Genomic DNA, 19,035 nt, shown 5'->3' on the forward strand with positions numbered 1-19,035 from the left:
GACAGCGGAGTAACGGAAGGTGGAGTTAAGCACTTTAATCTATAACTGACCAAACACCAATCTTGAGATGTTGACTGTATGCTTCAAACTTGTGTCCAGTAAGCTCTTACAAGTAACTGGACACTTCAGATCTGACTGTCTCGGGCTCGGCTCTGGACGCTGTGACATCAGCGTCTCATGTCTGACCAATTGTCAATATTTCAAACATAATATGTACGTCTGTCGAAGTAAGATGCGCTGATTTTCCACTGTTTTCATTGGCTCATATCAACACGCATTTTCCAGGTTAAGAGACATGGGGTCGATATTACAATTGTGCTATCACAGCCGAATCGATATTGTGCTTATGAACAACAGTAGCGTAACGCCGAGGTCATCAAGGTGCAAGCTGTTATATGACCATTGCAGTTATATGTACCATGAACATAAATTATTTTTTTTTTAGTATGTTTTAAAGAAACTTCATGAGAAATCAAGAACCTTTGACTCGGTTAATATGATGTTTTACTACCCTTGTAATCTTAATATATTAACACCGGGCTGATGTCCCCACATGCATTACCACAAGCCCTCCCTCCACTTCCGGGTCTTCCGGCGCCAATCATGCGAGGGACTTTCCAGGTATTGACCACTGGTCGGTGGTTTTCTCTCCGGCACCAATCATGACATAAGGACGTTTAATTGATCCAACCAAACTCACCAATGACTACAACGGGATGTGAATTTTGAATCGTCCTCGATACTCTAGGGGTTACTATCAGTTTCTTTAGTTTGTGTTTATTGTGGAATGATGTTTGATATTTTTGGAGTTAATAGTCGTTTTCTGATATTTCAGTGCAATATGTTGGGTCGCTGTGACCTTGTTAAGTGTGGCAGTACAAAGTCAACATGTCAAGGTCAGTGAAACTCATAAAAAAAAAAGTGGCGATGGTGTTTTTATTTTTTCCCAAAAACAATCATTCACAAATCATTATCTTTTATGTCTATTGTTTCAAGAACGAAAACTGGTGCATTAAAATCACAATTAACGGCTTACATATAACCATAACACGTTCACAAATACCAAAATTTCCGTAAAAATGTATTAATGCTTCCTTAATAATGGTTAGTGCCCTTTTTTCGATAATGGTATCCATGACAACGATGTAGATAATGGTTTCTATGACAACGATCGCAAATAGGTATCCATTGCAACTATCGCAAATATGTAGTCATAGCAACAATGGCAGCCATTGTTTACCAGTGATCATTTTTTTCTATCTAAACGTTAAAATGCTGAATCAATTTCTTCTTTAGTCTTCATTATCCTGGAATGAATGGACATCATGGTCGCAATGTAGCAAGACTTGTAACCAAGGAATACAGAACCGGAACCGGAAGTGTCTCGATCAACGGTAAGATGTATATTTTTCCACCGGGTCCAAATTTCATCAAAAATCTGAGTTGTCTATTTTTTTTACATATTGCAGTTATCGCTATCAAAATATTTAAGCATTATTCTCAATATCTTTTGGGGTTATGAAGTCATAGACAAAAAGACGGAAGGACATTCACTTCATAGCCCCAAAAGATTGTGCCGCTTTTAAAATTCCCCGCGAAACCGTTTTGTATACATGACGTACAATTCTTTCGGTCTATGGAAAAATAACCTCAAAGATTTAACCAATGGAAATGAGTGTAACAATTGAAATTAAATTATACGTTCATCCCTTGATAGGTCTATGTAATTATTATTATTAATGTTTTATCAATGGTTTTCATTTCTTTCAAAGTTTTGAAATTTTAGAAATCATTGTCGTTCAGGGTAATAAAAAATCATCCGCCATAACTTAAGGTGAATAGGTGCGATCTATACAATCATATTGTAAATTTGTATATCGTAATTGATCTTCTCTCAAACCCATATACTTGCACCCCGTGACGTCACTGCGTCAACAAAATTACTATTCTCGTTACAATCTTATTATTAAAAAAAAAAAACAAAACTAGGCTGGGTTTACTTTAAAAGAAACAAGCAACCAGATTTGCGTTGAAAATATCACGCAATTTTCATGTATGAAGAATTTACTTGCAGTCGCGTTTTTTTCGAATTTAGTTAAAAATGGCGGTTAATCATAGTAGTAAAATTGCAATAAAACGTCGAGATATGAGAGAAAAATACTCTTTCATATGTAGATATGGAGGATAGGGATATTCTACCCTTGGGATCAGAAAATTTTGTAAAACTTTAGGCATGCCAATCTTTTATCAGCTTGGTCCATCTTTCAGAGGCGATGAGAGTCCGAACCCCAGCTTCTGTACCGGTCGGAGCTTGGAATATCGATTATGTGAGATACAGGTATGTATAAATAGTGTGTAAACAAATCATTAGTAGGATTTATAATCGGGTATCAAATGGATTTGTAGACATCTATTTCCCTACTGCTTTAATTAACTCTGTATGAATATTTTTACGTACGACATGAGTGTAGTTGATGTATGTCTGAACTTTGCATGTTACAGAAATGTGGCGGGAAGCACGTGGATGACAGGACAAGACAATGTCGGAGACACAACAGCCAGTTAGTGAGGGGACGGTATTTCCAATGGGATAGATACGTCAACCGTAAGTTTATATATATGAAGCATCTTAATCAAATCAGTGTTCATATCGTATGGGATTTTATTAAACGAGTCTTAGAAGGTTTTTTTTCTGCAACATAAATTTCGGAGAATAATTACAAACATCTTCGAAAGGGAGCCAGAAGTAGTCTCGTGGTACATGTCCTGAATCATCCTTGATACTCCAGGGGTTACTATCATTGACGTTATATCCACCCCTGGACTACATCATGGTATAACTGGGAGCCATGAGTAGTTTCGTTGTACATGTCCTGTATCATCCTTGATAATCCAGGGGTTACTATCACTGACGTTATATCTACCCCTGGACTAGCACATGTAAAAACTTGAGCCATGAGTAGTTTCGAGGTAAATGTACTGTATTTCCTATGGGATAAACATGTCACTCACATATGTACCCCAGACGTATATACTATCGTTATAATTGTTTTAATGCACCTAAACGTTTGCGTATATTAAAATTTTATCAGTTTTGCGTACAGTGAAAATTGGAACACCAAACTTGTTTAATATGCTCTAAAAACTGGTGCTGTCAAGGGGTAATTATAGTAATAAAATATAATCTTAAACCTTTTGGTTTGTTGATTAGTGCATCTACGTCGTACGATCAAAATCAATAATAAGATTTTAAATAAAGAAATGCTCAAGTTAACTGATTTATACAGGTACAGATATATTGTTGATCTCCCTATACTGGGTTTGTACAAGTTAATTGTTTACAATTGCTTTCGAAATGTTTTGTTTTATGTTTATTTTTTTACTATTCATTGAGCATTTTTATACTGCCACACTCCTTATCATCCTGATGGTCCAGATATCAGTCCGGGGGTCCAGGTATCAGCCCGAGGGTCCAGATATCAGCCCGAGGGTCCAGGTATCAGTCCGAGGATTTAGATATCAGGATTCAAGGGCTGATTTTAGGTGTGATATCAAAATAGCCATGTCATAAACTTTTCATTTTTTGTTTGTTATCTGATCACCGATTTCTCGAAACAAACTTAAGTTAAAATCTGACTTAAGTCATAAATTTTCATATAAGTTACATAAGGAGAAAAACTTAAGTTTTTAACTTAAGTCTGCACTTTTGTTTCGAGAATATAAAATATACATCATTATATTGCCAATAAAAATATGCTAACAAGCCACATCTCATCGACTGCAAGGTATTCTTAACATGGAAATATTATTTTTAGAAAAATGTATAAACTATAAAAAAAAAAGATAAAAAAAAGACTAGTAATATACAGCGCGAAAAAAAAAAAGATTTTTATTGCTGGCGGTGAGGGTTGACAAGGATGAGTTGTTTCGCCTTTTTTATTGTGGCGTTATTGATGTCATAGTCGGATTCGCTGCTGCCCCTATTGCATGATCGTAAAAGGCGACTAAATTTAGGATCTTATCTTTTCTCTTCTTCCTAACTGACTTTATCTTTCCTAATTCCCTTGGCACCGCCCACCGCCTCACTTTTGGCCTTGGGTTGAGCGTTCGCCCCTGTGAGGAAGGCTCTGGGTTCTGTCCCCTGGCCAAGACACACCAAAGTCTATAAAAGTGATAGTTACAGTATCAGGGAGTGGGACGACTGGTTCGCCTGTTGTCAGTATAATGTGACCGGGTGGGGTGTGTTGCTTGGTGTCTTCGGCGGCATGCTTCAGTGTTATAGCACTATAAAAGGGCAACAGTTCCACTATACAAGAAGACACAACACGAATATACATGTACCGCAGTCTCCCAAAACACGCACCTCGCACACATACACGCAACACACCGCATACATGGGAGGCCGTTCTTACATGTACATGACCATAGATGTTAAAGATGCTCCACCGCTGACAAATGGTATTTTTTCACTATAAAAACAGAAGCAGACGATTTAGTATTTTTCTTCAGTTACAAAAGTTACTTACTTTACACCATTACCACCGTTGAAAAGTTTGAGCTTCTAATTTTACTTCAAGTTAAAAATATGAAAAATAATTAACTGCATCCCGAAAAAATTCCTTGACACTATATCCTATATGGAATGACGTATTGATTGCGATCACACCAAAGGCGAAATAAATTATTTTATATTATTTTTTGTGTTAATTAGGCATATATATACACGATTAAACACCAATTATTGTTCAAATAATTAATATCATTTATGTTCTGTCGGCGGTGGAGCATCTTTACTATGACGTTAATTAATAAAAAAAAAACCCGATTAATTTGTATTATGGTTTAATATAAGGTAGCTATGATTTCCATATTATCGACTGTAGATAGATGAATGCTTATACATAACGACTGCGACGCTGTGATACTCATTTTCAATAAAGTTCTAAGCCTGGCCGATATGACTATAGTACAATTGTCATGTACATGTACGTACATGTATACATTCATATTGTCCGATAATGGCCCGGGACCATTCTCTGTTGATCCATTTCATTTTCCCAATTTCAGTCTGCATTTCAAGTATACTTTTTGCATAAACATGTATACCAATCTATAAATTCAAAACTCACTTTTTACCAGTTTGTACATGTAAGACAACCTTACGTTATACCAATTAAAATATTATGTAACTATAATACCCGAAAGATTTTATCAAGATACGTCAAAATAATCGAAATAGTCCAGTTTTTATTTGTGTTCATCATATAGCCAATTTTATCAAAGTACACTTACACTTCTCATTTTTGTGGCGGTTTGGAGTATTTTCTGTTTTGACTTAAAGATGCTCCACCGCCGACATAGCATAAATGATATTCATTATTTGAATAATAATTGGTGTACTATCGTATATATACATGTCTAATTAACACAAAAAATAATATGAAATAATTTATTTTGCCTTTGGTGCATGTGCAATCAGTACTTCATTCCATAAAGAATATAGTGCCACGGAACTTTTTCGGGATGCAATTAATAATTTTTCATATTTTTAACTTGAAGTAAAATAAGAAACTCGTACTTTTCATTGTTGGTAATGGTGTAAAGTAAGTAACTTTTGTAACTGAAGAAAAATACTAAATCGTCTTCTCCTGTTTTTGATAGTGAAAAAATACCATTTGTCGGCGGTGGAGCATCTTTAAATTACACAAAACTTATAAAATCATGCTTTTGATGCTTTCAAAAATAATATTAAAACATACAAATCGGAAAAAAAAACTAGTTAAACTAAACCATGATGAAAAGTTTAAACTTTATGTTTATGCAAAAACATCATGTTTAAACGGATACACTTGAAAGTATTTAGCCTTAAATCTGCAGTCAGCATCAATTTTTACCGAGAGTTATCCCCCTTCCATCTAATGGCGAAAAAGGACGTGAGGCTGCAGCTACATCTCATTTGATTTCTCTACAATATTTCATGTCCGTTTGCCAACCTATTCTTCAATGAATGACATGGGTATCTAACCCTTATATCATTGTGCAATGCAAGCTTCCATTATGTCATAAATTGAGCTAAAATTTCCATCTGTATCCCATTTTGATAAAGTATTCATCTCATTAAATTTTAGTTAAGTTCCATTATGATAAGTAATCAATATCATCTACATTATAGGCATATTTACCGCTCTAATTAAGGTATTTTCTCTCTCCTGTTTAAGCTAGTGCTATTTTGCAAGACTTCTTATAATTAGTTGCCGTTTTAAACGGATTTTAATCAAAACTCACTAGGGCCTAGTGCCATCATCAAGGATGGCTGACCTTGCCAAGTTGGGTTTTTATTGTTAACTCGTAAATTGCTGTGATTGTAAATTTTTTGGAAAATAATGTGCAGAAGGTTTGAAAGATATTTCTGTCACAAAATATGTCAAACCATAGATCTACACGTTTATGTGCCAATCACTAAGCCTCAAGAGGAGACAAATGACCATCAAGGCTCATAACCTTGAAATGGTGACCCAGATATTTGGATGGATGGCTATATTAAGCTAGCTGATAAAACGTCGCACACTTTGATCAATTGCTCATTGAAAATAAAATGTATAATTTGATATGTAACTTATGATAATTATAATGGTTATTTTTTGCCAACAGCCCAGAGTAAATTTATGTTAGCTGAAATATACACTCAGTTGAAAATAAAATGTATTTTATATTGATATGTATAACTTATGAAGATTTTAATGATTTTTCCCCCAACAGCCCAGAATAAATGTGAACTGACATGTCGTGCGCACTACTACAACTTCTACCACAAGTTTGGTGACCAGGTGGAGGATGGAACTCTCTGTGCTATAGACGATTCTACTGATGAAGTTTGTGTCCAAGGCTATTGTCTGGTGAGTACATTAAAATTATTTCAATGTAATGTTAGATTCAGAATATTATGTCCCAGAAAGTATCTTTTAATATTTCAAGAGACCTGTTGATCTAACTCCATTGATAATATATTCAATTAATACTAAATTGCATACCTGAATTTCTGTACCCTGAACATTTAGCAAATGCAGTTTCTTCTTTACAAAACCTCTTTCTTCTTGAAGAAATTTCTTCTGCTGGATGATCTTCCTCAAAATCACCAGCATTCAAGTTAAATTTCTCATTAGTTTCCAGCAGTTTAATTTTCGCAGTTTTGACTCTCACTTTGAGAACATGCTGTTATCCGTTTGTATGCATGCATGACCTTTGATATTAGCTGTATTTGAAGCTTTATTCTAGTCCGTCTTCATACTAAATCCGATGGAAAGTTGTCTTTTTGACTTATATTCTTTCACATTTTCATTGATACATACATATATCTTTAATATATATTTTGACATTAATTGATTATTTCTAGCATTTTCAACACTTTTCAAGGTTTATTTTAATCAACTTTTTGATCACCCACATTGCTAAATAGAATTTACATTGTTGCATTTGTAGCATGATAGTTTCTACATACATCTTGTGTAATTTGTTAATTTACCTCCATGAGAAAATTCTGTTGAAGTTAGAAATTGAAAAAAAAAAAAAAGCTTTAAAAACTTTTGTTATAGAAAGTCAACCAAAATCTGCTGCTTCATTAAAAATCGATTTTGTTAGTAATACATTTCCCGTGGTTTTAACAAATGTATCAAAATACAAAGGTCATTTGCAGCGATTCAAGGTCGTCAAATTTAGATAACATGTCTGCATATTTTACGTCTAGTGTAGAGATTTAAAAGCATGTTACATGTCTGTCGGCGACATTTAACCTGTAAAACATATATAGCCAATTTTATCAAAGTACACTTACACTTCTCATTTTTGTGGCGGTTTGGAGTATTTTCTGTTTTGACTTAAAGATGCTCCACCGCCGACATAGCATAAATGATATTCATTATTTGAATAATAATTGGTGTACTATCGTATATATATACATGTCTAATTAACACAAAAAATAATATGAAATAATTTATTTTGCCTTTGGTGCATGTGCAATCAGTACTTCATTCCATATAGAATATAGTGCCACGGAACTTTTTCGGGATGCAATTAATTATTTTTTGTATTTTTAACTTGAAGTAAAATAAGAAGCTCGTACTTTTCAATGTTGGTAATGGTGTAAAGTAAGTAACTTTTGTAACTGAAGAAAAATACTAAATCGTCTTCTCCTGTTTTTGATAGTGAAAAAATACCATTTGTCGGCGGTGGAGCATCTTTAAATTACACAAAACTTATAAAATCATGCTTTTGATGCTTTCAAAAATAATATTAAAACATACAAATCGGAAAAAAAACTAGTTAAACTAAACCATGATGAAAAGTTTAAACTTTATGTTTATGCAAAAACATCATGTTTAAACGGATACACTTGAAAGTATTTAGCCTTAAATCTGCAGTCAGCATCAATTTTTACCGAGAGTTATCCCCCTTCCATCTAATGGCGAAAAAGGACGTGAGGCTGCAGCTACATCTCATTTGATTTCTCTACAATATTTCATGTCCGTTTGCCAACCTATTCTTCAATGAATGACATGGGTATCTAACCCTTATATCATTGTGCAATGCAAGCTTCCATTTATGTCATAAATTGAGCTAAAATTTCCATCTGTATCCCATTTTGATAAAGTATTCATCTCATTAAATTTTAATTAAGTTCCATTATGATAAGTAATCAATATCATCTACATTATAGGCATATTTACCGCTCTAATTAAGGTATTTTCTCTCTCCTGTTTAAGCTAGTGCTATTTTGCAAGACTTATTATAATTAGTTGCCGTTTTAAAACTGATTTTAATCAAAACTCACTAGGGCCTAGTGCCATCATCAAGGATGGCTGACCTTGCCAAGTTGGGTTTTTATTGTTAACTCGTAAATTGCTGTGATTGTAAATTTTTTGGAAAATAATGTGCAGAAGGTTTGAAAGATATTTCTGTCACAAAATATGTCAAACCATAGATCTACACGTTTATGTGCCAATCACTAAGCCTCAAGAGGAGACAAATGACCATCAAGGCTCATAACCTTGAAATGGTGACCCAGATATTTGGATGGATGGCTATATTAAGCTAGCTGATAAAACGTCGCACACTTTGATCAATTGCTCATTGAAAATAAAATGTATAATTTGATATGTAACTTATGATAATTATAATGGTTATTTTTTGCCAACAGCCCAGAGTAAATTTATGTTAGCTGAAATATACACTCAGTTGAAAATAAAATGTATTTTATAATATATTGATATGTATAACTTATGAAGATTTTAATGATTTTTCCCCCCAACAGCCCAGAATAAATGTGAACTGACATGTCGTGCACACTACTACAACTTCTACCACAAGTTTGCTGACCAGGTGGAGGATGGAACTCTCTGTGCTATAGACGATTCTACTGATGAAGTTTGTGTCCAAGGCTATTGTCTGGTGAGTACATTAAAATCATTTTAATGTAATGTTAGTTTCTGAATATTATGTCCCAGAAAGTATCTTTTAATATTTCAAGAGACCTGTTGATCTAACTCCATTGATAATATATTCAATTTATACTAAATTGCATACCTGAATTTCTGTACCCTGAACATTTAGCAAATGCAGTTTCTTCTTTACGAAACCTCTTTCTTCTTGAAGAAATTTCTTCTGCTGGATGATCTTCCTCAAAATCACCGACATTCAAGTTAAATTTCTCATTAGTTTCCAGCAGTTTAATTTTCGCTGTTATGACTCTCACTTTGAGAACATGCTGTTATCCGTTTGTATGCATGCATGACCTTTGATATTAGCTGTGTTTGAAGCTTTATTCTAGTCCGTCTCCATACCAAATCCGATAGAAAGTTGTCTTTTTGACTTATATTCTTTCACATTTTCATTGATACATACATGTATCTTGAATATATATTTTGACATTAATTGATTATTTCTAGCATTTTCAACACTTTTCAAGGTTTGATTTTAATCAATTTTTTGATCACCCACATTGCTAAATAGAATTTACATTGTTGCATTTGTACATGATAGTTTCTACATACATCTTGTGTAATTTGTTAATTTACCTCCACGAGAAAATTCTGTTGAAGTTTGAAATTGAAAAAAAAAGCTTTAAAAACTTTTGTTATAGAAAGTCAACCAAAATCTACTGCTTCATTAAAAATCAATTTTGTTTGTTATACATTTCTCGTGGTTTCAACAAATGTATCAAAATACAGAGGTCATTTGCAGCAATTCAAGGTCATCAAATTTAGATAACATGTCTGCATATTTTACGTCTAGTGTAGAGATTTAAAAGCATGTTACATGTCTGTCGGCGACATTTAACCTGTAAAACATGCTTTATTGTGTCTGTCAAAATAAAAGAACTTGAGCAAGTCTATCTGAATTAAGTCTTTCTCATAAAATTGTGTTTATTGTTAGTAAAATTCATCAACAACATTAGATTTTACTTTCCTTGATTGTTTCTTTCTTGTATAATTCTTACACTTGAGGAATTTTAGTATCAAATTTTACAACGAAACGATAGAAAATCTTTTAAGAATGTTTCCTTGTATATGTATAAACAAACTGGTTGTAATGTCATTTGTGTCTTCGTTTTGAGGGATGCCCCTTGTTTACACAAATATCCATGATGTTTTAGAGATGTATTATAACAAATTAGAAGTTGTAAGATATATATCATTGATGAAAGGTTTGGACATTTGCTTTTTAACTCACCAGCCAGAACAGCGAGCGAGCTAAATGTTGGTGCTCTGGCACAGTCAGTTAGCCTTCAGTGTCCGTCAGGCATCAACTTCTCCCTTCAACTTCTTCTCAAAAAGAAGGAAACCTCAAGTCCTGAAATTTGGCCTATAGTATTCATATGAATGACCTTGACCTTCATTCAAGGTAACAGAAGTCAAAGAGGCTAAATTTATTAATTTATTGTGAATAACTATTAGAGGCCTGAAATTGGGCCTGAATCATGCTATAATAAAGGGCTATTAAATTCGTTCAATTAAATGATCTTTACCTTCGTTCAAAGTCACAAGGTCAAATGGGCTAAAATCTTTAATTGAATTCTTGTCAATAACTTAGAGCTTAAGAGACCTGATATTGGGTCCGTAGCATGCTGAAAGGAAGGGCTACCTAGTCTATTTAAATGAATGACCTTGACCTTCAGTCGAGGTCACAGGCTCCAAATAGGATACAATATTTAAACAACTTAATTATTGTGTACTTCAGTCCTTCTATATATTGTATTGTATTGATAGTCAGATGATCGTTAAGGCCCATTGGGCCTCTTGCCTTGGAATATTGTCCTTCATGAAAGCTATTATGCTCAATTTTAAAATATATGTCAAATTTTGAAATGCTGTGTATAAATAATTAAAAGGCCTAGTTTTAATGAATGTTAGTTGTTTTTGTATAACATGTACTTATAGTAGAATTGGACTGGGCTAATCATTGGTGACCATGGTAGCTCGATCAGTAGGGCACAGTGGCTTGTGTTCAGACTGATTTCATACCTTAAAATGACTTCTACATTCTCCTCCCTCGTTACATAACTGATACCAATTAACTGACTTTGTTATTTCTCCAAATCATGATACTCTACAGGTCACAGAAGACTGTATACATTGTGTAAGGATCTTCCTTGCCAGATTCAGTTAAAAGTACAAACTTTTCCCTGCAGACCTATACACAATACAATCCCCATTGTTTTACTACCCAGCATTCCTTATTTTGACATTTGTGTTTTCTTTCTCACATAGACTCATGTTATATAGATAGGCCGTCTGAACTAGACATAATGTTATAGCCTTTCAGTCCATGGTCAGTGGTCACTCTGTTATATAGATAGGCCGTCTGAACTAGACATAATGTTATAGCCTTTCAGTCCATGGTCAGTGGTCACTCTGTTATATAGATAGGCCGTCTGAACTAGACATAATGTTATAGCCTTTCAGTCCATGGTCAGTGGTCACTGTTATATAGATAGGCCGTCTGAACTAGACATAATGTTATAGCCTTTCAGTCCATGGTCAGTGGTCACTGTTATATAGATAGGCCGTCTGAACTAGACATAATGTTATAGCCTTTCAGTCCATGGTCAGTGGTCACATCTGTTATATAGATAGGCCGTCTGAACTAGACATAATGTTATAGCCTTTCAGTCCATGGTCAGTGGTCACTGTTATATAGATAGGCCGTCTGAACTAGACATAATGTTATAGCCTTTCAGTCCATGGTCAGTGGTCACTCTGTTATATAGATAGGCCGTCTGAACTAGACATAATGTTATAGCCTTTCAGTCCATGGTCAGTGGTCACTCTGTTATATAGATAGGCCGTCTGAACTAGACATAATGTTATAGCCTTTCAGTCCATGGTCAGTGGTCACTCTGTTATATAGATAGGCCGTCTGAACTAGACATAATGTTATAGCCTTTCAGTCCATGGTCAGTGGTCACTGTTATATAGATAGGCCGTCTGAACTAGACATAATGTTATAGCCTTTCAGTCCATGGTCAGTGGTCACTCTGTTATATAGATAGGCCGTCTGAACTAGACATAATGTTATAGCCTTTCAGTCCATGGTCAGTGGTCACTCTGTTATATAGATAGGCCGTCTGAACTAGACATAATGTTATAGCCTTTCAGTCCATGGTCAGTGGTCACTGTTCATAATGTTATATTTAGATAGCAGGTCCGTCTGAACTAGACATAATGTTATAGCCTTTCAGTCCATGGTCAGTGGTCACTGTTATATAGATAGGCCGTCTGAACTAGACATAATGTTATAGCCTTTCAGTCCATGGTCAGTGGTCACTGTTATATAGATAGGCCGTCTGAACTAGACATAATGTTATAGCCTTTCAGTCCATGGTCAGTGGTCACTGTTATATAGATAGGCCTCTGAACTAGACATAATGTTATAGCCTTTCAGTCCATGGTCAGTGGTCACTCTGTTATATAGATAGGCCGTCTGAACTAGACATAATGTTATAGCCTTTCAGTCCATGGTCAGTGGTCACTCTGTTATATAGATAGGCTGTCTGAACTAGACATAATGTTATAGCCTTTCAGTCCATGGTCAGTGGTCACTCTGTTATATAGATAGGCCGTCTGAACTAGACATAATGTTATAGCCTTTCAGTCCATGGTCAGTGGTCACTCTGTTATATAGATAGGCCGTCTGAACTAGACATAATGTTATAGCCTTTCAGTCCATGGTCAGTGGTCACTGTTATATAGATAGGCCGTCTGAACTAGACATAATGTTATAGCCTTTCAGTCCATGGTCAGTGGTCACTGTTATATAGATAGGCCGTCTGAACTAGACATAATGTTATAGCCTTTCAGTCCATGGTCAGTGGTCACTGTTATATAGATAGGCCGTCTGAACTAGACATAATGTTATAGCCTTTCAGTCCATGGTCAGTGGTCACTCTGTTATATAGATAGGCCGTCTGAACTAGACATAATGTTATAGCCTTTCAGTCCATGGTCAGTGGTCACTCTGTTATATAGATAGGCCGTCTGAACTAGACATAATGTTATAGCCTTTCAGTCCATGGTCAGTGGTCACTCTGTTATATAGTGTAGACAATGTTATAGCCTTTCAGTCCATGGTCAGTGGTCACTCTGTTATATAGTGTAATGTTATAGCCTTTCAGTCCATGGTCAGTTGTCACTCTGTTATATAGATAGGCCGTCTGAACTAGACATAATGTTATAGCCTTTCAGTCCATGGTCAGTGGTCACTGTTATATAGATAGGCCGTCTGAACTAGACATAATGTTATAGCCTTTCAGTCCATGGTCAGTGGTCACTCTGTTATATAGATAGGCCGTCTGAACTAGACATAATGTTATAGCCTTTCAGTCCATGGTCAGTGGTCACTCTGTTATATAGATAGGCTGTCTGAACTAGACATAATGTTATAGCCTTTCAGTCCATGGTCAGTGGTCACTCTGTTATATAGATAGGCCGTCTGAACTAGACATAATGTTATAGCCTTTCAGTCCATGGTCAGTGGTCACTGTTATATAGATAGGCCGTCTGAACTAGACATAATGTTATAGCCTTTCAGTCCATGGTCAGTGGTCACTGTTATATAGATAGGCCGTCTGAACTAGACATAATGTTATAGCCTTTCAGTCCATGGTCAGTGGTCACTCTGTTATATAGATAGACCGTCTGAACTAGACATAATGTTATAGCCTTTCAGTCCATGGTCAGTGGTCACTCTGTTATATAGATAGGCCGTCTGAACTAGACATAATGTTATAGCCTTTCAGTCCATGGTCAGTGGTCACTGTTATATAGATAGGCCGTCTGAACTAGACATAATGTTATAGCCTTTCAGTCCATGGTCAGTGGTCACTCTGTTATATAGATAGGCCGTCTGAACTAGACATAATGTTATAGCCTTTCAGTCCATGGTCAGTGGTCACTGTGTTATATAGATAGGCCGTCTGAACTAGACATAATGTTATAGCCTTTCAGTCCATGGTCAGTGGTCACTGTTATATAGATAGGCCGTCTGAACTAGACATAATGTTATAGCCTTTCAGTCCATGGTCAGTGGTCACTCTGTTATATAGATAGGCCGTCTGAACTAGACATAATGTTATAGCCTTTCAGTCCATGGTCAGTGGTCACTGTTATATAGATAGGCCGTCTGAACTAGACATAATGTTATAGCCTTTCAGTCCATGGTCAGTGGTCACTCTGTTATATAGATAGGCCGTCTGAACTAGACATAATGTTATAGCCTTTCAGTCCATGGTCAGTGGTCACTCTGTTATATAGATAGGCCGTCTGAACTAGACATAATGTTTATAGCCTTTCAGTCCATGGTCAGTGGTCACTCTGTTATATAGATAGGCCGTCTGAACTAGACATAATGTTATAGCCTTTCAGTCCATGGTCAGTGGTCACTGTTATATAGATAGGCCGTCTGAACTAGACATAATGTTATAGCCTTTCAGTCCATGGTCAGTGGTCACTCTGTTATATAGATAGGCCGTCTGAACTAGACATAATGTTATAGCCTTTCAGTCCATGGTCAGTGGTCACTGTTATATAGATAGGCCGTCTGAACTAGACATAATGTTATAGCCTTTCAGTCCATGGTCAGTGGTCACTGTTATATAGATAGGCCGTCTGAACTAGACATAATGTTATAGCCTTTCAGTCCATGGTCAGTGGTCACTCTGTTATATAGATAGGCCGTCTGAACTAGACATAATGTTATAGCCTTTCAGTCCATGGTCAGTGGTCACTCTGTTATATAGATAGGCCGTCTGAACTAGACATAATGTTATAGCCTTTCAGTCCATGGTCAGTGGTCACTCTGTTATATAGATAGGCCGTCTGAACTAGACATAATGTTATAGCCTTTCAGTCCATGGTCAGTGGTCCTGTTATATAGATAGGCCGTCTGAACTAGACATAATGTTATAGCCTTTCAGTCCATGGTCAGTGGTCACTCTGTTATATAGATAGGCCGTCTGAACTAGACATAATGTTATAGCCTTTCAGTCCATGGTCAGTGGTCACTCTGTTATATAGATAGGCTGTCTGAACTAGACATAATGTTATAGCCTTTCAGTCCATGGTCAGTGGTCACTCTGTTATATAGATAGGCCGTCTGAACTAGACATAATGTTATAGCCTTTCAGTCCATGGTCAGTGGTCACTCTGTTATATAGATAGGCCGTCTGAACTAGACATAATGTTATAGCCTTTCAGTCCATGGTCAGTGGTCACTGTTATATAGATAGGCCGTCTGAACTAGACATAATGTTATAGCCTTTCAGTCCATGGTCAGTGGTCACTGTTATATAGATAGGCCGTCTGAACTAGACATAATGTTATAGCCTTTCAGTCCATGGTCAGTGGTCACTGTTATATAGATAGGCCGTCTGAACTAGACATAATGTTATAGCCTTTCAGTCCATGGTCAGTGGTCACTCTGTTATATAGATAGGCCGTCTGAACTAGACATAATGTTATAGCCTTTCAGTCCATGGTCAGTGGTCACTGTTATATAGATAGGCCGTCTGAACTAGACATAATGTTATAGCCTTTCAGTCCATGGTCAGTGGTCACTCTGTTATATAGATAGGCCGTCTGAACTAGACATAATGTTATAGCCTTTCAGTCCATGGTCAGTGGTCACTGTTATATAGATAGGCCGTCTGAACTAGACATAATGTTATAGCCTTTCAGTCCATGGTCAGTGGTCACTGTTATATAGATAGGCCGTCTGAACTAGACATAATGTTTATAGCCTTTCAGTCCATGGTCAGTGGTCACTCTGTTATATAGATAGGCCGTCTGAACTAGACATAATGTTATAGCCTTTCAGTCCATGGTCAGTGGTCACTGTTATATAGATAGGCCGTCTGAACTAGACATAATGTTATAGCCTTTCAGTCCATGGTCAGTGGTCACTCTGTTATATAGATAGGCCGTCTGAACTAGACATAATGTTATAGCCTTTCAGTCCATGGTCAGTGGTCACTGTTATATAGATAGGCCGTCTGAACTAGACATAATGTTATAGCCTTTCAGTCCATGGTCAGTGGTCACTCTGTTATATAGAATAGGCCGTCTGAACTAGACATAATGTTATAGCCTTTCAGTCCATGGTCAGTGGTCACTCTGTTATATAGATAGGCCGTCTGAACTAGACATAATGTTTATAGCCTTTCAGTCCATGGTCAGTGGTCACTGTTATATAGATAGGCCGTCTGAACTAGACATAATGTTATAGCCTTTCAGTCCATGGTCAGTGGTCACTCTGTTATATAGATAGGCCGTCTGAACTAGACATAATGTTATAGCCTTTCAGTCCATGGTCAGTGGTCACTGTTATATATATATAGGCCGTCTGAACTAGACATAATGTTATAGCCTTTCAGTCCATGGTCAGTGGTCACTCTGTTATATAGATAGGCCGTCTGAACTAGACATAATGTTATAGCCTTTCAGTCCATGGTCAGTGGTCACTCTGTTATATAGATAGGCCGTCTGAACTAGACATAATGTTATAGCCTTTCAGTCCATGGTCAGTGGTCACTGTTATATAGATAGGCCGTCTGAACTAGACATAATGTTATAGCCTTTCAGTCCATGGTCAGTGGTCACTGTTATATAGATAGGCCGTCTGAACTAGACATAATGTTTATAGCCTTTCAGTCCATGGTCAGTGGTCACTCTGTTATATAGATAGGCCGTCTGAACTAGACATAATGTTATAGCCTTTCAGTCCATGGTCAGTGGTCACTGTTATATAGATAGGCCGTCTGAACTAGACATAATGTTATAGCCTTTCAGTCCATGGTCAGTGGTCACTGTTATATAGATAGGCCGTCTGAACTAGACATAATGTTATAGCCTTTCAGTCCATGGTCAGTGGTCACTGTTATATAGATAGGCTGTCTGAACTAGACATAATGTTATAGCCTTTCAGTCCATGGTCAGTGGTCACTCTGTTATATAGATAGGCCGTCTGAACTAGACATAATGTTATAGCCTTTCAGTCCATGGTCAGTGGTCACTGTTATATAGATAGGCCGTCTGAACTAGACATAATGTTATAGCCTTTCAGTCCATGGTCAGTGGTCACTGTTATATAGATAGGCCGTCTGAACTAGACATAATGTTATAGCCTTTCAGTCCATGGTCAGTGGTCACTCTGTTATATAGATAGGCCGTCTGAACTAGACATAATGTTTTAGCCTTTCAGTCATGCTTCCAGCCATAGCTCAGTTGTCAGTGTCACTCTGTTATATAGATAGGCCGTCTGAACTAGACATAATGTTATAGCCTTTCAGTCCATGGTCAGTGGTCACTCTGTTATATAGATAGGCCGTCTGAACTAGACATAATGTTATAGCCTTTCAGTCCATGGTCAGTGGTCACTCTGTTATATAGATAGGCCGTCTGAACTAGACATAATGTTATAGCCTTTCAGTCCATGGTCAGTGGTCACTGTTATATAGATAGGCCGTCTGAACTAGACATAATGTTTATAGCCTTTCAGTCCATGGTCAGTGGTCACTGTTATATAGATAGGCCGTCTGAACTAGACATAATGTTATAGCCTTTCAGTCCATGGTCAGTGGTCACTCTGTTATATAGATAGGCCGTCTGAACTAGACATAATGTTATAGCCTTTCAGTCCATGGTCAGTGGTCACTCTGTTATATAGATAGGCCGTCTGAACTAGACATAATGTTATAGCCTTTCAGTCCATGGTCAGTGGTCACTCTGTTATATAGATAGGCCGTCTGAACTAGACATAATGTTATAGCCTTTCAGTCCATGGTCAGTGGTCACTCTGTTATATAGATAGGCCGTCTGAACTAGACATAATGTTATAGCCTTTCAGTCCATGGTCAGTGGTCACTCTGTTATATAGATAGGCCGTCTGAACTAGACATAATGTTATAGCCTTTCAGTCCATGGTCAGTGGTCACTGTTATATAGATAGGCCGTCTGAACTAGACATAATGTTATAGCCTTTCAGTCCATGGTCAGTGGTCACTCTGTTATATAGATAGGCCGTCTGAACTAGACATAATGTTATAGCCTTTCAGTCCATGGTCAGTGGTCACTGTGTTATATAGATAGGCTGTCTGAACTAGATATAATGTTATAGCCTTTCAGTCCATGGTCAGTGGTCACTGTTATATAGATAGGCCGTCTGAACTAGACATAATGTTATAGCCTTTCAGTCCATGGTCAGTGGTCACTCTGTTATATAGATAGGCTGTCTGAACTAGACATAATGTTATAGCCTTTCAGTCCATGGTCAGTGGTCACTGTTATATAGATAGGCCGTCTGAACTAGACATAATGTTATAGCCTTTCAGTCCATGGTCAGTGGTCACTGTTATATAGATAGGCTGTCTGAACTAGACATAATGTTATATAGCCTTTCAGTCCATGGTCAGTGGTCACTCTGTTATATAGATAGGCCGTCTGAACTAGACATAATGTTATAGCCTTTCAGTCCATGGTCAGTGGTCAC

General features: G+C 36.6%; 1 protein-coding gene across 1 annotated transcript in view; it reads left to right on the top strand.

Annotated features, from left to right (window-relative positions):
* The first annotated feature begins 543 nt into the window (after positions 1–543).
* Positions 544–19,035, top strand: part of LOC138332704 (thrombospondin type-1 domain-containing protein 4-like) — a 172,878-nt gene continuing 154,386 nt past the window's right edge. Inside the window, exons 1-5 of the mRNA XM_069280695.1 lie at positions 544–621; positions 1,297–1,394; positions 2,269–2,338; positions 2,503–2,605; positions 9,308–9,444. Coding sequence (XP_069136796.1) covers positions 544–621; positions 1,297–1,394; positions 2,269–2,338; positions 2,503–2,605; positions 9,308–9,444 — 486 coding nt within the window. The remainder of the gene's footprint in view (positions 622–1,296; positions 1,395–2,268; positions 2,339–2,502; positions 2,606–9,307; positions 9,445–19,035) is intronic.

The sequence above is a fragment of the Argopecten irradians genome, chromosome 10 (genome assembly GCF_041381155.1).
Source record: "Argopecten irradians isolate NY chromosome 10, Ai_NY, whole genome shotgun sequence".
Lineage (NCBI taxonomy): Eukaryota > Metazoa > Mollusca > Bivalvia > Pectinida > Pectinidae > Argopecten > Argopecten irradians.